This window comes from Callorhinchus milii, unplaced genomic scaffold, assembly GCF_018977255.1.
Source record: "Callorhinchus milii isolate IMCB2004 unplaced genomic scaffold, IMCB_Cmil_1.0 Scaffold1, whole genome shotgun sequence".
Taxonomy (NCBI): domain Eukaryota; kingdom Metazoa; phylum Chordata; class Chondrichthyes; order Chimaeriformes; family Callorhinchidae; genus Callorhinchus; species Callorhinchus milii.
Genome location: NW_024704742.1, coordinates 124,700,326 through 124,724,413, shown reverse-complemented (window position 1 = coordinate 124,724,413; position 24,088 = coordinate 124,700,326). Strand labels below are relative to the sequence as shown.

Below are 24,088 nucleotides of genomic sequence, written 5' to 3'. Positions count from 1 at the left end.
AGGATGGAAAAAAGGTTAACCAAAGTCTCTTTTCATTTGTTAATACAGTGTACATATTTGATGTTTTTATTGTATATTATTCATAGCATATTTGTACATTTGAAGTCATTTTATTTCTTACACTGTTCTAATCAGTAGGGTGTCAAACCTCTTGCCCTTTGAATCAGTTACTTTGATTGTGATAAATGGCCATGATAGGCTCAGAATTCCACCTGGGCTTAATCTTTAAGACACTTTTGTCTTAAATGTATGTAGGCTGACTGTGTTCAAGCATATGTAGTGCCTTTAATTGTATGATCAACCACCAATTTAAAACAATGGTGATTTCATAGATTTGGGATGTCCTTCTGACGTGAAAGGCGCTTCACAAATGTAATTTTATATTTGTATTGTATGGTATTATTAGCCAAACTCACATTTTGTCTGTGTTGTGTCTGACTAGTAAGCAACCATTAATTAAGATCTGGAAGTTGAATGAAAACAAGAAACTATTTCACTCTTCACATTCTTGCTGAGATTAGTTTGACTATAACTACTGGCAGCTGGTCTTGAGATTTAATAACTATTGCCTCAAAGATATGTTAGAACAAACAATCTGATGGTTTAATATCACTGAAGGGTGATGATAAAAAAATCCTGTTGAATAGAATTTCTTACCCTAAAAAAAACTATCAATTCACCCTAGTGGTACTTGAATTTGCTGATTCGATAATGTACATCTATGTATGAGTTTTCAGGATTTCACTTGGCTGACATATTAGAGTAACACAGATAGTTTGAGTTTATTTCTTTAATTGCTTGTAAAAAAACACTTGTGTCAGTGAAAATCTGATTGTACATAATGAGAACAAATATTCATAGTTCAGAACTCATCGAATAATGTCTATTTAAGAAGCTCCATTGTAACCTGATATTCTCAGTGTAAGACTTTTTTCTCTCAAAATTAATTTACTTCAATGGAATTTTATGGATTTTTTTTCTTGCACAGATTAAGGCAATAGTCAGTTTATTGGTTAGGATCCATAAAACCGGGCACTATATTATAATGGGGCACGGTATACAAAATAGCGACCGATCAACATTTCTGGTCACTTGGCTGCTGCTGATGTTTCTTCCTGTTGCTCTTGTGAGCATTTCCAGTGGTGCTGAGACACGATGAGATGAAAGGAGGCTTCTGTGGCTTTAGGCTATACATAGGAAGCTAGTCAGTCAGTCAGTGCTTGAAGTTGGAAATGTATCTCTCATTCTTGGCTTAGCGCAAGTCTGCTAATACAGTGATAACAATAAACCGCAGATCTATGTTACATTGCTACTATTGGCAGACCTGTGCTACACTGAGGCACGTTAGAACAGGGTTGGCCTGCATTTTGAATTTAATCACTGACCACCACTGCAGCCCCAGCATCAGGATATTAACCCAGGCTGTGTAAATACAGTATAATAATCCTTGCATTTGATATAGGGCCTTATCATGTCTTCTCCAAGTCTCAAAGCGCTTCACAGAATATAGTGTAAAGTGAATTGACTATGTTTTGTGTGTGAAATGTGGCTGCCAATTGCACACAGCAGTGTTCCACAAGCAGTCATGGATCAAGTGACCAAATTGTTATTATTTTTTTGAGAAGGGATTATTACCCCCGTAAAAATAATCCACCGATCGACTAACAACCAGGTTCCTACTTACTGCTGGGTAAACAGAGGCGTGTGGAGTAAGGAAACTTTTACAAAGTTTCACCTTGCCGGGAACCAAACCCAGGTCCTCTCGCTTGTGAGGCGAGTGCTCTAACCACTAAGCTACAGTAACCCAAAATAGAAATGATTAAATTCTTTGGTCAGCCCTTGACTGTGATACTGAACGTATGTTACAGCTATATGTCACCGCCTGCAAAAGAATGTTTTTGTGATTGTATTTTGTTTTATCAACGTCATCACACTAACTCATCACACGATGATCAGATCTGGAATATAAATCTCTGTTGAAATCAAGGAGTTTCCATTACATTGGGTTCTGTTCCATTTGAGTCTGAGTATGGTGTGAGATACACCAGAGTACTGACAGTCTTTTGCTCAATGTTTTTCCCTAGATACAAGCACACAGACAGATGAATGGTCTCTTTGTACCACTGATTGTGCGCTGTTTGTCATTGCTGCTAATAGAGCAATAGGGAGTGAAAAGCTTGATTTACACTTCAAGTTCTAAATCACATCGGCTGTAGAGCTGGGAAGAGTTGAGTACACATGCAACTGAGTGCATAAGTTCAGTTCTGGTTGTGTGCAAAATTCTTGATATCAGAAATTCCAGAAATTTTTATCTAATCTTAACGCCATATTATGAGAATGTTAAGGTTGCGCAGAATTGCGCAACATTCTTCTTTTGAGTCTTAATATAGAAACAGGTTCACTTGCAAATTACAGCTGAATTTTAAAGTTTTTGCGCAGTTCCGTGTGATCTTAAACTTTAAGAAAAAACTTTCTGACCAGCTATGATTAAGTGGATTTTTTAAATTATTATGTAAAAGATTCAGCTGCACATTAAACATTAAAAATGATTTTTTAATAGTTATTTTTAAGGGACAATTTCTCAATGAAGCTAATGCTACTGAAACCTTGTCTTTCATTTGGTATCAAAAACTTGCCTTCAGCATAAGAGTTGCTTTTGGCTCCTGCTGAATACTACTCTATACTGTACTTTTCATTGTCAATTGCCACAAATAGCTCAGTATAAACTAGGCCTAAGTTATTGCTAAGCTTATGACAAAAGCATATTTTGTGGGCTATACAAGAGTTCTGTAAATATATATAATATACTAATCCTTGCATTTAATATAGCACCTTATCATGCCTATGCGATGTCTCAAAGCGCTTCACAGAATATACTGTCAAGTGAATTGACTGTATATTTTGTGAGTGAAATGCATCAGCCAATTGCGCACAGCAGTCACAAACAGTCGTGGATTTGAGTGACCAAAGTATTTTTTTTTGAAGGAATTATTACCCCGGAAAAGCGATCTGCCAATCGACTAACAACCGGGTTCCTACTTTCTGCTAGGTAAACAAAGGCATGTGGAGTGCCCAACGAAACATGCCCAACATTTTGCACTGCTGGAAATCAAACCCAGATCTCCCACTTGCAAGGCGAGCGCTCTAAACTCTGAGCTACAGGACTCCACGATATGAAGTGATGAGATAATGTTTCCAAACTGTGTGGTAAAAATCTCAATATGAAGTTGCTAATGATTTTGCATTTGATTTTATGGCCAGTAGCAATTAAATTTTGTTCTTGTACAAAACCGTTTTTACCCAGCATTTATGCACCTTCACATCTCATCCAAACTTCATGCTTGTAAACTTCATCTTTCCTTCAGGATAAATTGTCATCATCAGATATTAATAATAATAATAATTCTTGCATTTGATACAGTGCCTTATCACGTCTTTGAGACATCTCAAAGTGCTTCACAGAATATACTGTAAATATTGTGTATACTGTTAAGTGAATTAGTATTACAAGACAACAAAATTATTTGGACCCAAATAGCTAAACGGGTTACCCAGCAAATATGTGTTCGCATTTTCTGAGCACCTTTTGTTTTTGTTATCTGTTCCTCTGCTCTTAATCACATTGTGCAGTGATGGGGGGCTGCAGGAACGTCCTGTTGATTCACAGAATTCAGATTTCTTTGTGAAAAATCAAACAGCAAACCTATGAATGGGAGCCTTACATCCAAATGATTATATTGTCGTCTATATCAAGAAACACATTTCTCATTATCAATCTGGGGAATAGGTTACTTTGAAAAACATCTGCAAAATGATTCCAGGTTTTTAATTTTCCTTTTTATTTGGAGTTCTCTCTAAAAAACAAGAAATATCCAGTGAAGCTATCAAATGTTTACAACTTTGTTTTAAGCAAAGGATACATCGCAAAGCAGTTATATTGTGATTTAAGCAATAACACAAATGACAATGGAATCATAAAATGTAAGTTTGCTATCCTCCTCCTCTGAGGTCTGAATCAGAATGACTTTCAGCATTCAGTCCTGGCTAGTGAAAGGAAAGAAAATTGGTTTGGGATTCAATTGCCCAATCTCTATCATGTGTTTCTGGTGATCAGTCAAGTGACTGGCAAAAATCAGGAATTAGATCTGCTTTTTATCACACAGGGAATTCAGCTGGTAGCACATTGGGAAGAACAGGGCACTTTGGAGCACACTGAGAAGCCTTTGTACCTTTCACTGGAGGGTAAATAACCTCAATAAAAGTTACAGAAACATCTCAGTCAATCTTTTCTCTTACAACTTCCCTCAATCTCTAAACTCCTCGATGCATTAGTGCATTATAATATCTACCTCTGTATCGCTTTGGAGATTTAAGCAGTAACAACAAACCATCATGTGTATACAATGTCTAGACCTGGGTACAGCTATTTTCACAACATGCCAGAGGAAGGACAGAATTAGGGTCCAGGTGTATTTCATACATTTAATCTTTTTCTTAAAGAAAGCACTGGTTTCAGCATTATAAACATGCTTTGTAAATAATTGTTACTGAATGTGATGATGCTGGAATATCCATGTTTTAAATTGCATCTTTCTACTAACATTATCCAATTTGGAAAGGGTTTGGATTATCTCTATATAAGTGTCAATTTGGAGTGTCCACAGCACCAAAGGGCATTTGACTGGTCTTTTAAAAATGGACCATATAGTTGTTAAGGCGGAAACATAGCATGAACACTGCAATGTGATGTTAGTTATCATTGAGGTACCACCTTAACCCAATCTAGTATCCCATAAATTGCCACTCAAGCGCCACACTTCGTGTGATGGCCTACAGAGGTTTGGGGACTATTTCAGGTGCAAACACCGCTTGTGAAGGGTTGGAGGAAGATTTCATATTCATAAAACAAAAGATAAAGTGCTGCAGATCTAGTCTAAACACAGAAGTCGCTGGGAACACGCAGCAGCTCAGGCAGCATCCATGGAGAGGAAAATGAGTTAACATTTCAGGTCAAGGGTTCATATTCATCAATCACCAACTGGCATGATTATAATTTTTTGATAACAAGATAATTATATCACATTTTTCAACCCTATGCTTTCTAAATTGCAATGTTCTGTATAGGCCCAAAGTTGAAATTTGCATAAAAAATGGAAATAAAGAATGCGCTAAACATTTATTTTTTTACACTCAACTCTGAATAAAATTGAAATGTAAGTTTTGTATTATTTTGCAACCCTCCTCCTCCCCCCTCCCCTTTCCCCAATGACTTAATGTCCACTCTTATACAAGACAGTATTTTGAGGACAATATGGAGGCGGACTAGACACCAGGAAAACCTAGTTTTGCTACGTCAATGGAAGCACTGAACTGAGAAATCTACTAGCACTTAATTGTTATGCGGTGTATGTAATATCAATTGTGCACCAGATTAAATGTTGGAATATACAAAATAAACACTGTATCTTGCTACTTCCTTGTATGTTTATATATGAATGAAGACCCATAAATATTTGTTTTTAAAAGAAAAATATTTATTTTACTGTTCAAAACGGGGAATTATAAACTGCAACAATGAACATACAGAATAGCTGCGGGTTAAACTCTAAATGCGAGTTAAATGTTGCAGTAACATCATAACTTTAAGAAGTTTGCTAAGGTAAACAGATATTATAAACAGTCATTTAATTTGTAAAACCTGAGTAATCGTAATTTTGTGCAGTCCTGTAATGTATTGGTTAGAGCACTCGCCTTGGAAGCAGGACGATCTGGGTTCGATTCCTGGACAGAGCGAAAACTTAGGCAAATTTCCTTACTCCACATGCCTGTGTTTACATAGCAGTAAATAGGAACCCAGTTGCTAGTTGATTGGCGGATTACCTTTCCCTGATTAATAATCCCTTTTAAAAATTGGTCACTCAATCCACAACTGTTCGTGGGACACTCCTGTGCGCAATTGGCTGCCGCGTTTTGCTCACAAAATATACAGTCAATTCACTTTACAGTATATTCTGTGAAGCTTCTCACCAACAAGATAAAGCGCTATATCAAATGCAAGGATTATTATTATTATGTATCTTTCTCTTCAATAGGTTTTGAGGACCTAAGATCAGTTTGTTGTAAGCAGAGGAAGTGCTACGTTGAGTCATGCATTCAACAGTACTTATTGCTCATGGCTCGCATGCGCAGCTCACAGGAAGTAACATCAGCGGAACGTCTTGCATATATTGCATATGCACGCAATATGCAGGATGTGACATCAGTGGTGATAAGATAGCCTGAAAGTTGGCAATTTTTATGCATCACAGATAACACGGCCTCTGAGTTATTTGACCCAGATAATCACATTAGAATGAAGTTCCTCTGCATTAGGAAATGCAGGAAACTCTCCAACTGAGCTCACAGAGCAATAAAACCCACTCCTTTTTAGTGAGTCAAGGGCAGGGGTGTCACGGAGAGACAGACTCACCTACCTTTGAGTTTACAGATAGAGGCACTGTACTGCTGATTACTGACTTTTTCCCCAGATTTGTTCCTCTAATTCAGCATGAAATATTAATAATGTAGCCGTATTTGGCAGCCTCAGTACATCCTGGTCAACAAAAACTCCTGATCCTCAGAGAAATAAATCTTTCTCTCAGGAGATTAAATCAGCAATAGGTTCGGTTGAGTTAATTGGTCATTTCCTGTTTCATAATTTGTAATCTCTTAGTCAACAGTAACTATGTCATAAAAACTGCCTGTCGGAGATAGCACTGCATTACTGTGATGGGAATTAGTCTGTGACAGAGAAAACACACCTATTGCTAACACAAGGTGTGTCTCTACCGTATCATTATTAGTGAACATCTATTTGGTGTGACTGCAATATACAGTCAATTCTTTTTTACAGTATATTCTGTGAAGCACTTTGAGACATCTAGAAAACATCTAGGAAAGTGCTACATCAAATGCAAGGATTATTATTACCTTTCAGGTGTATCCACAGTACAGCAGTCAGATTTTGTTACTACACATTTTACAATGCGTTGATGAGATCATACTTAAGATACTGTGTTCTGGTTTGGAGAGGCAATACAACAAGTTACATAGATGGCTGGGAGAGACGAATAGTAGTGTAATCAAGAATAAGAATGGGAAAATTGGGAGGAAGAATGAGGAGAGGCAATATAAGCTGGAATCTTAAAGGGGGTGAAGGAACAGGGAGACCTGGGGGTTCATATAAGCAAATCTTTGAAGGTGGCAGGACAGGTAGATAAAGTTGTTAAAAAAGCATACAGGATACTAGATTTTATAAATAGGGGCATAGAATACAAAAGTCAGGAAATTATGATGAACCTTTATAAAACACTGGTTAGGCCTCAGCTAGAGTACCGTGTTCAGTTCTGGGCACCACATGTTTGGAAGGTTGTAAAGGCATTGGAGAGGGTGCAAAGGAGATTTACCAGGATGGTACCAGGAATGAGGGATTTCAGTTCTCAGGAGAGACTAGAGATGCTAGGATTATTCTCCTTGGAGCAGAATAGGTTAAGTGGAGACTGAATAGAAGTTTTCAAAATTAGGAGGGGATTCGATAGGATGAACAGGGAGAAACTATTTCAACTGGTGGGTCGGTAACCCGAGGACACCGATTTAAAACAGTTGTTAAAAGATAAAGAGGGGAGGTGAGAAATTTTTTGACACAGCAAATTGTTCGGATTTGGAATGCGCTGCCTGAACGGGTGGTGGAAGCCGATTCGATAACAGCTTTTAAGAGAGAAGTAGATAATTATTTGGGGAGGACAACTTTGCAGGGCTATAGGAAGAGAGCAGGGGAGTAGGATTGATTTGGATAGCTCATTTCAAAGAGCCGGCACAGACACAATGGGACAAATGGCCTCTTTCTGTGCTGTACAATTCTATGAATTTACACTTATATTGCAGCTTTCATCATTGGGAGAACGTCTTGAAGCACATTAAAAAGACTGTGCAAGAGCCTATGAAGCTGTACATGTTTTCCGGTGCTGATTTATTGTTACAGAAGATCAAAGTACATATTGGGGTCTAGTTTGCAAAATGATTTGAACTGGTGCATAATTAGAGACAAATCTTGCAGCACACAAACCTGACAGACAGCAAACCACTGGACTTCAGTTCCTACACTAATCCCATTTCAGCCTTCTGTAAAAGGGCCAGAGCTCATTTGAGTTTTTTGAGCTATATAAAGGTCAAAGTCAAAATTCCTCATCAGCCAGTTCTTCCGAGTATGGTATGGTGCCACGTCAGCTTTTGAGACACAAGTTTGAGTCACGTTTACCTACAAAATGCACAGAAATTACATGCTGCAATGTAGGGTGTGAAGTGCACTGAGACATCCCACTAACGTGAAACACGCTATATCAAAATGCTGCCGGTTTAAGTGTAAAGAAGGAGCAATGATTTGTGAAGCTTATTTGGCATCACTCTCATTGTTGTATTCACTTTCTACCCGATTAAGAATCTCCTGGGTCTTCCAGAGTCCAGCAGCAGAGAAATCATTGTGTACTGTGGAGAATTGGTTAATTTCAGCCTCAACAACTTTCCTGGTAGCCAGTTCTAGTGGTAAATTACCCTCTAGGTAAAAAAAAATTCCTGACGTTTATCCTGAAATTGCTCTTTACATCCCTAAATCTACACTCTCTAGTTTTGCTGCGTTGGCATATCTGAAACTATTGTTCTGGATTCATCTCAATCCCATTTAGAATCTTGTATACCTCTATAAGATCTTCTCTGAGATGTATGTGTTGGGTTCTTAATAAATCATTCTCACTCTCAAATCATCATGAGACTGAACTCTATTATGTTCGATAGATTTATTAGAATCTGATAGACTTCGAGCGGGTAAAACTATCAACCAGTTAGATTGCATTAGCTAATATAATAAAATACAAAATTATATTTGTATAGCGCCTTTCAAGTTGGGAGGACATCCCAAAGTGCTGAACAGTCAGGGATTTGGATCCGTAATAGTACAGAACAGATAATACAATACATGTCTGTCCTGCAAACCTGCGAAGACTTCTCGATTGTCTTCAGCTCAGCTCAAGTACGGACTCTCTAACCTTTTATACATTATTTGGTTATCATAGTATGGATGGCTCCAACCTATGTACTCTTCATGTCATGTATATATTAACATTTTACCAGGATTATATCTTCTGTCTATTTCCTGTTTTTCGCAAAGCTTAAACAATAAATCATCATATCGTTTTAGTTCTGCGGTTTCAGCAGGCTGCATCAGTTCCTTACATCATAATTAGTTCTTGCAAATCAGCAGCTGGTATCAGATACACAATCCCATTGCACGAGAATGGTCAATGACCATACTGTGAAGGATCCTGAATCTTATGGACCAGGGCATTATTAGTATTCTGAAGCTGAGCAGATTAGTCCTTTTAATTTCTTCTCAATTTACAATCATACAGATGTCTCTTTTCAAGGCTGAAGAGCCCAAGCTTTATCTAATGGCTGCTCCGAGCTCACTCTTCATAACACTGGGGATGATGGGTTTCCCGCATGTGTCGGTAACCCAGCTGTCCAAAAGTTTGGATTGGATACTTTTATACTCATGGTGATGGGTTTCCGCATTTGTGTCAGATACCCGGCTGACCAAAAAAAATCTTAACCCAGTTGCTTTAAGTGAGATAATAATAAAAATAATAATCCTTGCATTTGATATAGCACTTTTCACATCTTCTAGATGTCTCAAAACACTTCACAATAAATATCTTTAGTTATAATTATCCTTGGAAAAGTGGATATAATAATAACAACCTGCCAATAAAATGATAATAATACTTGCATTTGATATAGCGCCTTATCACATCATTGAGACGTCTCTCTTCAACCGTGCCTTCACCTCCCCTCTCGACTCTCTACCACCTCCTCGCTCCCTCCTTTCCCTCCCCTCACCCTGATCATTTCCCCCCTGCTCAGGTCCCGACCCAACTGTCCAGCGCCTTGGGACGTCCTCCCGACGTGAAAGGCGCTCTATAAATACAATCTTGTTGTTGTCTCAAAGCGCATCACAGAATATATTGCAAAGTGAATTGACTGTTTATGTTGAGGGTGAAACTCGGCTGCCAATTGCTCACAGCAGTGTCCCATAGTCGTGGATTGAGTGATCACATTATTATTAGTAGTATTAGTATTATTTTGTAATTTACTATAATGTATTATAATGTACATTGACATACAGTTAGTGAACTCCAAAATCTGGCTAAGAATCCGCCTCGTTAAAAGATGCCAGTTTGCAAAAAAGAGGTTGGATTGTGGACACACTTGTGCAAAGTAAAACCAGTTTATTGCCTGTGGCAATCATCAGTTCCAGTTAGCAGTTTCCTCCCCATTGAACAAGCAAGGTGCAGGCGGAGGAAGATAACCAGACAGTGACCCAAGTTGTTGCCTCAGCGTCTATAAATGGAGGGTCTGCTTTGCAGGAAATGTGAGCTGACTGGTTAACCCTGAGCTACACAACAGGGGCGAGGACATAGGCTGACAAATCCCAGTGCTTTTTTATCCCCACAATCACTCTCTTAGCTCCAGTGACAGAACTGGCAGAACTGACAGAATGTGGAGTCCTGTAGCTCAGTGGTTATAGAGCACTCGCTTTGCAAGCGAGAGACCTGAGTTCAATTCCAGGCAGGGGGAAACCTTGGGCAAGTTTCCTTACTCCACACGCCTAATAATAATCCCTCCAAAAACAATTAAAAAATTGGTCATTTTCAATCTACGACTGTTTGTGGGACATTGCTGTGCGCAATTGGCTGCTGCGTTCGCCCACAAATATACAGTCAATTCACTTTACAGTGTGTTCTGTGAAACGCTTTGGGACGTCCTCCCGACGTGAAAAGCGTTATATCAAATGCAAGGATTATTATTATTATTATTATAACACCCAAATCAACAGCTCCAAACCTAGTGTTTTATCCAGTCAATATAACCTCATATGCCCAGAAGTGCTTTCAAAACAAAGATGTGAAAAAAAATGGCATCACATCACTTTCAAATGCAATTATTTCAGGCGTGAAGCAGAGATTTGGAACATGGAGTATTCTCACTTTGTATATGCAACACTGAAAATGTGACTTGTTTGGGCTGCTCTAACAATCGGCGTCAAGAACAGAAGTGTTTAAGGTCCATTGCAGATCGCATAATAAAGCATCCAGACCAAATATCCCCAGTTATTTGATAGGATGTCCTTGAATGTTGCTGATATTCGTGTGTGTCGGGGAGAGCCAGAATGAGACAGCAGCAACACACAAATCCCACACAGTAGCTGCTCTATTATTATCCCCATTTCCTGTGGTGTGTGTGTGAGTGAGTGTAAGGAAGGGGTTGGCCCTTCCTCGAAATTAGTTTCTGTGATAAACGTTTTGAGAAGGTGCGGTTAACATGACACCAAGAGCAGTGTCAGAACAGGAGAGAAGCAGCAGAGAGTGAGAGACAGAGAGAGACAGTGAGTGAAGCCAACAACAAGGTGAGGTGGAGGCAGCAAAAGGTGAGGTGGAGGCAGCAAAAGGTGAGGGTGGAGGCAGCAAAAGGAGAGGTGGAGGCAGCAAAAGGTGAGGGTGGAGGCAGCAAAAGGTGAGGGTGGAGGCAGCAAAAGGTGAGGTGGAGGCAGCAAAAGGTGAGGTGGAGGCAGCAAAAGGTGAGGTGGAGGCAGCAGGAGGAACATACAAAACCAGGACGTCAGATTATTTTCCTCTTGTGCTGTGAGAGACAGAGAGAGAGAGAGATCTTTAATCTGCTGGAGCTCACATTGCAGCTATGGGTCGCAACAGAAGAATCGTTTGTTTCTTACTCCTCATACACGGTAAGGATCTGAGACTTGTCTGAAAGTCACCTGTTTGTACCTGTTATGCTTGTTTTTAGTGCATTGAAGTCTGGGGAAAGGCTGCTGGGGAAAGTTTAACGTAAGGGCACATTGAACACTATATTTTTTAAAATATCTGGCTGTAATCCACATTAAAGGTTCGTATTAAAAGTGACACCCACAAAATACACAGTCAGTCCACTTTACGGTTTATTCACTTTGAGACGTCTCGACGACTTGATAAGGTGCTGTATCAAATGTAAGGATTATTATTATTATTATGACAACTTTTTTTTACAAAAACAAAACTTCTGGTGTTGCGGATAGGAAAAAAAGCTTTGCTTTGTGTCTGGTCTTGACTCATATTACTGTGCCTGCTGATGTGTGATTGAATACTCTTTCCAAATTCATATTCCTCTGTATTTCTATGCATCGACAGTTAAAGATTAACAGAATGGAACACAGCTTTATAACTTAATATTTCTTCTATTTGATTTAGCCCCTTATCACATCCTTAAACCATCTCAAAGCGCTTCACAGAATATATTTTATAATAGATTGATTGTATTTTGTGGACGGCAGCCAATTGCACACAGTAGTGTCCCACAAGCAGTTTTGGATTGAGTAAACAATTTTTTTTGAGGGAATATTATCCCTGGAAAGCGATACGGCAATCGACTAACAATCAGGTTCTTACTGCTAGGTAAACACAGGCATGTGCAGTTACAAAACTTGCCCAAGGTTTTGCCCCACCCGGGAATCAAACCTGGATCCTATCACTTGCCAGGTGATCATGCTAACCACTACTCTACAGGACTCCACTTGGAGTCAGGAGATGGATTTCTGAGTGAGATGAATATGGATGGAAATTTTGGGAGGGTTCTCCATCTTTCACACTCTCTCTCTCCATGTTGATCTATTACCTATCAATGAGCTTCAGGTTTTCTATTCTATTAATGGCTAACTGCAGCGTAACTTTGAAAAGAAAATGAACGCCTTAAAAACAAGAGTGTTTTGTTAAGTGCTTCATTGTATATTTAATCATAATGGAGCTTAAATATATCTGTCGCTGTTTGTCAGGCTGCAACTGAATATCCATAAACAGTAGTGGAGCTCAGTGTGAATAGGATTGTTTGCACAGTGGAATTTTGAGTTCTGAAATGCTGATCTCAGCTTTTTTGGGAAAGATTTAAACCCGACTACAAATTCAGTGGGAGGCGTGAGTTGGCAACACAGAGCTAGCTGATGAATGTATCTTTCATTTTACCCTCTCTCTCTCGTTGATCTCTTTTAAGCTTTATAGCTGGTAAATCATGGTGAAGTTACAAGAGAATTTTTTTTGGTCTGGTATGGATTTGTTTTCTGCGGTGCTTGAAAACACAGAACACAAGCTTGTTAGACAAACTCCATACAAACGCTAAACAAACACAGTACACAGTCATGTACTGCAACATAATCCCATATATTTGCCAGTGAACAGTGCTTTTGCATTTGTGAATTGGCCCTGAATTAATAAGAGGCACAACTTGTGTGTGGAAAGTCACTGATTCATGATCGTGTTTGCTCTTGTTACAAATGGGAGTGTGACAAGAAGTTCTATTGCCTTCAGGTAATGGCAAGACTCTATGTTATTTATAATATTACCTCCATATTAAAGGTGTACTAATAGCTTGCATTAGCATACCTACAATTCAATAAAAATTTACATTTACATAGCACCTTTCATGTTGGGGGAACTTCCCAAAGTGCTTTACAGTATTGACTGGGCACCCAAAGAGGGAGTGGGAATGATGAGTAGTAACAATATAGTAATAGTAGAGAAACAAGACAACAAAGGTTCTGCACTCAAATTCTGGTGTGTCGCCTCTACCCTCCACTCTCATTGTGGGTGGGGGAGGGAATTAGAGGAGGGAGAATAACCAGGAATCCTTGAGGTTCAAATGGAACCTAAGCTGTTTTTGATGGTTGACCAGTGCTTCACACAAGTAAGCTGCATAGTTAACATTACGCCTTGGTCTGAGGTATTGCGAGCTGTCCTGAGAAGTTAGTGCTATTTTCATAATTTTCTTAAATTTTCTCCCTTCTTCTATTCTTTTTTGACTCATGCCTGCATTCGCTTCCATAGTAACCAGCTGGTCATTGATATCCTGCCCAAGTAGCCATTGTTAATGTGTGAGCTCAGAAGTTGTGTGGTAAGGAAGGAGAGGGAGTGACATCAGAATTCAGATTGACCTTCCCCACGCAATCCCGACACACATTCCAACAGGAGTCACTCATCAAGAGCACAAGCCCTGGGTGATCTTCCAGAGACATTGAAAGCAATTGTAGAGATCCTGCAGTTGTCTCAGCCTGTCTCAGTGAGTCAGCCTGGCTCACTTGATAGCACTCTCACCTCTAAGTCAGAAGGTTGTGGGTCAAACCTCATATTGGCACACGGAGCTCAAAGTCTAGGCTGACACTCTGCTGTAGTACTTGGAGACTGCTGTCTCGGCAGAGGTGCAACTGAGATTCTGCTTGTGCCTATTCAGGTGAATATTAAACATCAACAGAAATACTAAATTGCATTTAAATAGCTTTCATATCGGGAGGCCATCTCAAGGCGCTGCACAGTTGAGGGTTTGCATCCGAACAGGCCAGTGGGGGAGAGAGGGAGGGTGAGGGAAGATGCCCAGAGGCGATTTAGTGAGGACAAGAATCTTGAACTCAATCCTCTGGGGATGAGGAGCCAGTGGAGCTGGCGAGGATGGGGGTGATAGGCTTGTGGAGTTTAATGCAGGTCATTCCTGGTCTGTATGTCTGAGATGTATATTGTGGAGTCCTGTAGCTCAGTGGTTAGAGCACTCGCTTTGCAAGTGAGAGATCTGAGTTCAATTCCAGGCAGGGCGAAACCTTGGGCAAGTTTCCTTACTCCACACGCCTAATAATAATCCCTCCAAAAAACCCAAAACAATAATTAAATTGGTCATTTTCAATCTACGACTGTTTGTGGGACATTGCTGTGCGCAATTGGCTGCCGCGTTCGCCCACAAATATACAGTCAATTCACTTTACAGTGTGTTCTGTGAAGCGCTTTGGGACGTCCTCCTGACGTGAAAAGCGCTATATCAAATGCAAGGATTATTATTATTATTATTGAACTATGCTTTTACAATTCAATAATAGTGACTCTTGCATGTGGTATAACCTCTTTCATAGGATTTACTGGCGAAGGATTTACTGTGAAGTGTAGGGACTGTGTATTTGTAGGTGAACGCGGCAGCCCAGTTGCGCACAGCAGTGTCCCACAAACAGCGATGAAACGAATGACCAATTTTATGTTAGGGGATTGTTGGCCAGGACACCAGGAGAAACTCCCTTCTCGTTTTGAATAGCGCCGCAGAGGATCTTTAACATCCAACTGAACAGGGAAGTGGGGCCTCGGTTTAACGTCTCATCTGAAGCATGGCACCTCCAACAATGCAGCACACATCTAGCACTGCAATGGAGCATCACCTAAGACTATGTGATTGCAAGTCCCAAAAGAGGGGGGCGTGAACCCACAACCAGTGCTATCACTGAGCCAAACTGACGCACAACCGTTGAGGGAACTCAAAACGTTATATAGCTACATCAATGATTGTTATATATGAATCTGTAAGTAATAAGAAAAAAAACATATATGCACTGTTTACCAATTGGGAAGATCATTACAATATAAAATATTAATAATTTGCTATAAAGCGTAGTATCTGTGTATTTTGTAACTTTGCACACAATAATATCCCACAAACAGGCATAGAATTACCAATTTTATTCGGAAAAACATTTTCCAGAAGTTAAGAGAGACACAATTAGCTTTTCGAGTTGTACCATAAGATGTTTAATGTGCACTTGAACAGACTGGTCCTCGGTTTGTTATCTCATCTGAAGGACAACACTTCCATTATAGTACTGTATATACGAAGATGAAAGTAGGAGGGAGGAGTTATTTTGTTTCTCTGATATTTGTCTAAAGTCAAAAATGCTTCTGTATCCTAGCATTCACATGTGTGTGAAGTGAGAAGGTCTGTCTCCCATCTGAAAACTTTCAAAAGATGCATCAAAAGCTTTTCAGATTTGGGATTTGCATTCCACTGGCCTCTTCCCCTCCCCCACTATCCTATTTCTGAGTTACCACACAAGCTCCTGCACAATACACAATACACTACAGTATAGACTACAGTATTGCAGTTTGACACTAGAGATGCCAGCACTCTTTAACACAAAGTGCTGCTTGCTTCTGTGTAAAACTGGTAAGACAAGCTGTTTCGCACACAATGTACAGTCAATTCACTTTTTAGTATATTCTGTGAAGCGCTTTGAGATATCTCAATGACATGATAAGGCGCTATATCAAATGCAAGGATTATTATTATTACTTTAGTATGCTCTTTTGTTAGTGGCTCAGGATATTTTCAGTCCAGAATAAGATACAGTACTGACAGAACTTTGGTCATATATGTTCTGTCATGTGACAGAACTTTAGTCAGTGACAATGTACATTTGTACTCATACACTACTCCCTGGTATTTTGTTTCATGGTTCAAGGTAACATTTATTCCTTTGTGTTTCTTATTATGAATGTGTTTGTCCAATTGACAAATGTGGTCAAACGTAATCTTTGGCAAGTGCACAAAGATGATCATTTCCTTGTCTCCTCTTTTATGTTAGCATAAAATAACCTTATTTCAACCTTGGTCATAGCATGTTAAATCTCTTTTTTGGAACATTCATCTTGACAAGTGTCATCAGAGGGAAATCAAACACAAGGCTTTTACTGTCACCCTATAACGTACGGAAAAATCTTTGTTTCTGGGCAGACAGTATGCTTTTTCATGAACTGAGATGTAATCCAGAAAATAAATTCTATCTTTTTATATTAATAGCGTTGTTGCAAGCCAAATCGTAGTGTATGATATAGTTCTGCAACACTGCAACAAGTGTTTAGTGTTTTTTTTGGTCAAGTGAGTGTTAAACACATGCAGATCGAAACCGATCACCATACTTACAAGTATCCAAACCAGACCGACAGTTCTATAGACATATATATATATATATACAATATATATTCCACCTTTCCCACTTTTTTGCATGGTAAATTATTTTAAACTTTTATAACTCTGAATAAAGATGTTTTTCCTATCACGAAGCAGTAATCTTTGTGGAATCCTGTAGCTCAGTGTAGAGCACTCGCCTTGCAAGGGAGACACCTGCGTTCAATTCCAGGCAGGGCAAAACCTTGGGCAAGTTTCTTTACTCCACACACCTAATAATAATCCTTCCAAAACAAAACAATAATACATTGGTCATTTTCAATCCATGACTGTTTGTGGGACACTGTTGTATGCAATTGGCTGCCGCGTTAACTTATCTTAGCTAAAACCATTGTTTTAATGTTTATGATCGTGCATGTCTTTGGACAATTCATAAATTGGGTTTTGAGTGAGGCCCTAAATGTCTTGTTCATACTTCTGATCATATAGTTACAATATCTGGAAGGAGAGATCTGATCAGATTCTCCATTCAATTTCCTAAAGCAAAAACTTGCATTTTTACAGTGCCCTTTACTCGAGATAGAATCTCAGAGTATCTCGGACCGAACAAAGTAATTAAGGAGGGACAGTGCTGGTGGGTTGTGTCAGTGGCAAAATTAATGGAATCATCAAGAAAGAGTATGGGGATAAGGCCATCAGTGGGAATAAATTGATCTCCATGTTCTGTGAGCTAGTGGGGACTCAATGAACCGAAGGGCTTCCTTCTGTTCTGTAGTTTCCTGTTTTTAAGACGCTATCCACCACAGTCCCAATTGTCTAAATTGCTATTGTTTCCTAAGCCGTAACCAACAGTATTTAATTCAACATTTTTGTAAAGTTTTTAACTTCGGTATAGGAAACCTTTGTTCCTTGGCCAGTGCTGTTAATGATTAGTAGAGAACCTTTCCTGTCACAATTATGCCCTTTCATTTATTTCAGAGTCGGTCTTTGTTTGTTTCAATAGCAACTCTTACTGGAATTCACGTTGCCACGGTTACCTTGTGCAGACTCAAATCAAGCATGAGCTAAATTTGAAGGAGTTTGTTATTTGTCATTACTTGCTACGTTACTGTGTAAAAAAAGGCCAGTCTCATTGCAATGCTATTTTGGGAATAAGCAATGGCAATAGTGGTAATATATCGTCATCTATCAATTGGTGCAGCACTAATCCCTTCATTGTTATGGAGGGATTTAGATCTATACAGATCACAAGAATTCCCGCGGATTAATGGGAATTCCAATAAGATATTTTATAAACTAATCTCTTAAAGAAATATCATAAAATTAGACCCAATCCTGAATAGATGCTTTCAATGTTATAGGAAATAGAAATAATTTTGGTGAGATAACCATCACTGTATTAACTTTACCCTGTTGCCATATTTTCCTTACATTACAGAATACCATTAAAATTGGAGCTATGTGTTTGAACATATAAGCACTATATGTTTGATAACAAGATATAGCAGCTATCTTACCGGAATTGCAACTCAAAGGTTCAGAGCACAGCACTTTTGTGGGAGATTTGTTGGAGATTTGGAAGAGTTATTTTCAGGCAAAGAGTTATTAGAACATTGAATATTTCGCCATAAGTGCTTATTGAAGCTAGAGCTATAACCAACTTTAAGGGGGGCACATAACAGCAATATAAAAGGACACAAGGAAAGAGAACGGAAATAAGATTAGACGATATGAAGTAAAGTTTGCAACATGAGAATCCATGTACTGTTTTGAGACCAAGTGTTTTTATGGAGGCATGAGCAAATGGAAACTACCACCTGCAAACAATTCAATACACAATTACGTTTGTAAATCGCCTTCCACATCAGGAGGACATCCCAAGGTGATGAACATTCAGGGATTTGGACCCGAGCGGGAGGTGGGTGGGTGGGTGTTTGGAATCAGGGAGGGTGGAGGGTAGGAGGGTTGCTGAAGGCTTGGTCGAAGAAGAGGGTCTTGAGATGTGCCTTGATGGAGGCAAGGGAGGGAGCGAGGCGAAGGGAATGTGGGATGGAGTTCCAAAGGGTGGGGGCAGAGAGGCTAAAGGCCCGTCCGCCGATGGTGGGGTGGACTGGGTGGGGGACGTGGAGCAGGCTGGACCCCTTTGAACAGGGGGAGTGGACAAGTTTGATAAAGGGTTATCAGGTCACAGAGGTAAGAAGGAGCAAGGCCATGGAAAACTTAATGGTGACCTGATGGGACGAATATCTTGCTTCTATGCTGTTATTTTAACAATTCTATCATTATAAGGGTTGAATTGACCCACCAAAAAATGCAACCAGAATTTTCTCATTCCAAGTCCAAAGCTCTACTTTCCTTTCCAGGGACAACAGCAAGTTGCACTTATACAGCCGCTTCATGAAGGATAATGTCTCAGAGCACCTTCCCAACTGGGTTGGACACTGAGACGAGGGGAGGGGGGCAGAAGAGGGGTTCCATAGGCATGGTTGAAGAGGTACGTTTTAGTGCAAAACTTGAAGGTAAATACAGAGCGGGTGAGACAAAGGGGTAAAGGGAGGGAATTGCAGAGTTTAAGAGCGTAGAATCTAAAGGCTCAGCCACTGGCTAGGATGGGGGTCAGATAGCAAGCCCAAGTAAGCTGAGCAGAGGGAGCGCGAGGGTTAGTAGGAAAAGAAGAGATCAGAGAGATAGCGTGATGCTAGAGTGCAAAGGTATTTATAGATGTGATTCTCACATGAAGACCTTGAAATCAGTCCCCTGGGAGATTGGGAACCAGTGGACCCTGCCGACAACCTGGGTTGTGGATATGCAAAGTTTGATAAATGAATCCTTGCATTTGATACAATTAATGCCTTATCACATTTTCGAAACGTCTCAAAGCGCTTCACAGGATATACAGCAAAGTGAATTGATGATATATTTTGTGGGAGTATATTTTGTGATGTAGGTGAGGCTACAGGAGGCAGAGTTTTGGGGAAGTTGGAATCAGTACATAGCTTTTGTTTTAGTTGTATAATCTTTGTGGGGGAGAGACACAGGTCTCCTAGGGATTTATTGAGACTGCAGGGACATACCTGGCAAATCCAGGCAGGTTTGCAGCAATTCAACAAACTGTTGATAGTTGTCTGTCTGAACCATAAGAGCATAAGACGTAGGAGTAGGAGTAGGCTATTTGGCCCCTCAAGCCTGCTCCGTCATTTAATAAGGTCATGGCTGATCTTCTATCCTATTTCCATTTATCCACGCTATCCGCATATCCCTTAATCCCTCTATCCTTTAGAAATCTATCAATCTCAGTCTTGAATATGTTCAAGGACTGAGCATCCACAGCCTTCTGGGGTAGAGAATTCCACAAATTCACTACCATCTGAATGAAGAAATGTTTCCTCAACTTAGTTTGAAAAGGCTGACCCTTAATCTTGAGACTATGACCCCTAGTTTTAGATTCTCCAACCAGGGTAACCAGTCTCACGGCATCTACTGTGTCAAGACTCTTACGAATCTTAGAGGTTTCGATAAGATCACCTCTAATTCTTCTATATTCTAGAGAATATAGGCCTAGTTTACTCAACCTATCCTCATAGGTCAATCCCCTCATCCCAGGAACCAACCTAGTTAATCCACGCTGCATACCCTCTAAGGCGAGAATGTCCTTTCTTAAATAAGGAGACCAAAGCTGCACACAATATTCTAGGTGCGGTCTCACCAAGACTTTATAAAACTGCAGCAAGACTTCCCTACTCTTGTACTCTAACCCTTTTGCAACGAACGCCAACATGGCATCAGCCTTCCTAGTTCCTTGCTGTACCTGCATACTAACATTTTGTGACTGGTGTACAGGACATCCAAATCCCTCTGAACACTAACACTACCTAGTCTCTCTCCCTCTAGAAAATAATCTGTTTTTCTATTTTTACTGCCTAGGTGAATAACTTCACACTTCCCCACATTATACTCCATCTGCCACCTTCTTGCCCACTCACCTAACCTATCTATTTCCCTTTGCATTCTTTGTAACTTTCTCCAGCTCAACGTGCGCAAAACTGAGGTCCTCCTGATTGGCTCGCGTCAGCGCCTCTGCACTTCAGGCGCTGACAGCATCAGCATCCAAGGCTGCACTCTCCACCTCTCAAAGCCAGTCACGAACCTCGGTGTTCTGTTTGACCCTGAGCTGTCCTTTCTCCCTCATATCCGCACCACAACTGGCACCGCCTTCCATCACCTCCGGAATGTCGCCAGACTACGGCACTACCTCACCCCTCACGCTGCTGAAACTCTGGTCCACGCCTTTATCACCTCAAGACTGGACTATGGGAACTCTCTCCTCGCCGGCCTTCCCGGCACCTCCCTCCACAAGCTGCAGGTCATTCAGAACTCTGCAGCTCGTGTACTGTCCCGCACCAGGCTTCGGGACCACATCACTCCCACCCTCGCTCACCTCCACTGGCTCCCCATCCCCCAGAGGATCGAATTCAAGATCCTCATCCTCACCTACAAGGCCATTCATGGCCTTGCTCCCTCCTACCTCTCCGACCTACTATCCCCCTACCTGCCTGCCCATACCCTCCGTTCCTCTGGCTCCGGTCTGCTCCACATCCCCCGCCCCAACCGCCCTACCATCGGTGGCCGGGCCTTCAGCCTCTCAGCCCCTAGGCTCTGGAACTCTATCCCCCAGTGCCTTCGCCTTGCCTCCTCCCTTTCCTCCTTTAAGGCCGGTCTCAAGACCTTTCTCTTTGACCGTGCCTTCAGCTCCCCTCTCGATTCTCTACCCCCTCCTCGCCCCCTCCCTTCCCTCCCCTCACCCTGACCATTTCCCCTCTGCTCGGGTCCTGACCCAACTGTACAGCACCTTGGGACGTCCTCCCGACGTGAAAGGAGCTCAATAAATGGAATCTTGTTGTTGTTGTATCATAAGCAAATTTAGATATGTTAAGCTCTATTTCCTCAACTATATCATTGATATAGACTGTAAATAATTGAGGCCCAAGCACTGATCCTTGTGGCACTCCACTAGTCACATTCTGCCAATCTGAGAAGGACCCATTTATCCCTACTCTCTGTTTTCTTCCCGTTCGCCACTCTCCAATCCATGCTAATATATTACCCTTAATTACATGGGCTGTAATCTTATCCAACAGCCTTTTATGTGGCACCTTGTCGAATGCCTTCTGGAAATCCAAATACACCACATTTAGTGGTTCCCCCCTATCTAACCTGCTAATTATATCCTCAAAAACTCTATAAGATTTGTTAAACATGATTTCCCTTTCGTAAAGCCATGCTGACTCTGCCTAATCATGTTATGATTTTCTAAGTACCCCACGACGACGTCCCTAATTAAAGACTCTAGAATTTTCCCTACCATCGATGTCAGACTAACTGGCCTATAGTTCCCCATTTTTTGTCTCCCACCCTTCTTAAGTATCGGCGTTACGTTTGTGACTCTCCAATCACTGGGAACAATTCCAGAATCCAGGAAATTTTGGAAGATCAAAAACAAAGCATTGACTATCTCTGCAGCCATCTCTTTAAAAAAAACTCAGATGCAGGCCATCAGATCCAGGGGATTTATTGGTTTTTAATCCTATCAATTTCTCTAGTACTATCGCTTTACTGATGTTCCTTTCTTTTAAGTTCCTCAATAACATTCGCCTCCAGGTTCCCTTCTATTTTTGGTAAAATACGTATTAAAACGTTAATAAGACTCAAAGGTATATGTATGTCCTCAACCTTAGCTCTAATGGGTAGGATGCTTTAAGTTGGATATTACTGTGCTGTGCAGGTATCAATCCAATCTCTGTGGAATGCATTAATGGAGGCAATAATTGAAGCACAGCTTTCTAACCACACTATACAATGCACCTGGTCAGCCACCTGCAGTAGACCAGTCACTGCATGCAGAGAGCCAAACACTCACTGTTCAAATGTGCTCTGTTAATCAACACTATTGTTATAAAATTAACATTGTTAGTCATAGAATTGCAATATCCCTTCTATTGCTTCATGGCTATTTGAGAATCATTGCTGTGTGCAAATTGGCAGCCACCACATCCTACAAAAATACAGTTACTACACTTTATAGTGAGTTCTGTTAAATGTTTTGAGATGTCCTTCTGGTGTGAAAGGCACTATACCAAATACAAGGAATATTATATTATTATTAGCAGTAGTATTACCACAGTCACTGTTACAACCAACACTTTTGGTGATGTTAGTCACTAGGAAGTTTTCCCTTATTCTAATTGCCAAAGGTGTTACACATGACATCACCTAGAATTCGAGTCCACACATTTGCCAAGATAATCACATTTATTTAATTTCTAATGAATCTTAATTTGTAAAAGGTTCTGAAATATTTTGTGTGCGTGTTTGTGTGTGTCAAAGGTGTCCAAAAGAAGCAAAGTTACTAAAATTCTGGATGGATGGTCCAATCTTAAAGGGGTTGAAGGAATAGAGAGACCTGGGAGTTCATATAAGCAAATCTTTAAAGGTGGCAGGATAGATAGATAAAGTTGTTAAAAAAACTTACGGAATACTCGGCTTTTTAAATAGGGGCATATAATACAAAAATAAGGAGGTTATGATGAACCTTTATAATAATAATAATCCTTGCATTTGAAATAGCGCTTTTCACGTCGGGAGGACGTCCCAAAGCGCTTCACAGAACACACTGTAAAGTGAATTGACTGTATATTTGTGGGCGAACGCGGCAGCCAATTGCGCACAGCAATGTCCCACAAACAGTCGTAGATTGAAAATGACCAATTTAATTATTGTTTTGTTTTTTTGGAGGGATTATTATTAGGCGTGTGGAGTAAGGAAACTTGCCCAAGGTTTCGCCCTGCCTGGAATTGAACTCAGGTCTCTCGCTTGCAAAGCAAGTGCTCTAACCACTGAGCTACAGGACTCCACAAATAAAACACTGGTTAAGCCTCAGCTCTGGGTACTGTGTTCAGTTCTGGGGACCACACTTTAGGAAGGATGTCAAGGCATTGGAGAGGGTGCAAAGGAGATTTACCAGGATACTACCAGGAATGGGAGACTTCAGTCATAAGGAGAGGCTAGAGAAGCTAGGATTATTTTCCTTGGAGCAGATAAGCTTAAGGGGAGATTTAATAGAGATGTTCAAAATTATAAAGGGATTTGATAGGATAAACAGGGTGGCTCGGTAACCAAAGGACACAGATTTAAAATAGTTGCCAAAAGAACCAGAGGGGAGGTGAGAAGAAACTTTTTCACACAG

The 24,088-nt window shown here is 40.4% G+C and overlaps 1 protein-coding gene across 1 annotated transcript in view; it reads left to right on the top strand.

The window, feature by feature from the left end:
• The first annotated feature begins 11,595 nt into the window (after positions 1-11,595).
• itga2.2 (integrin, alpha 2 (CD49B, alpha 2 subunit of VLA-2 receptor), tandem duplicate 2) overlaps positions 11,596-24,088 on the top strand; it is a 78,151-nt gene continuing 65,658 nt past the window's right edge. The window contains exon 1 of the mRNA XM_007892202.2: positions 11,596-11,833. Coding sequence (XP_007890393.1) covers positions 11,788-11,833 — 46 coding nt within the window. The 5' untranslated portion in view covers positions 11,596-11,787. The remainder of the gene's footprint in view (positions 11,834-24,088) is intronic.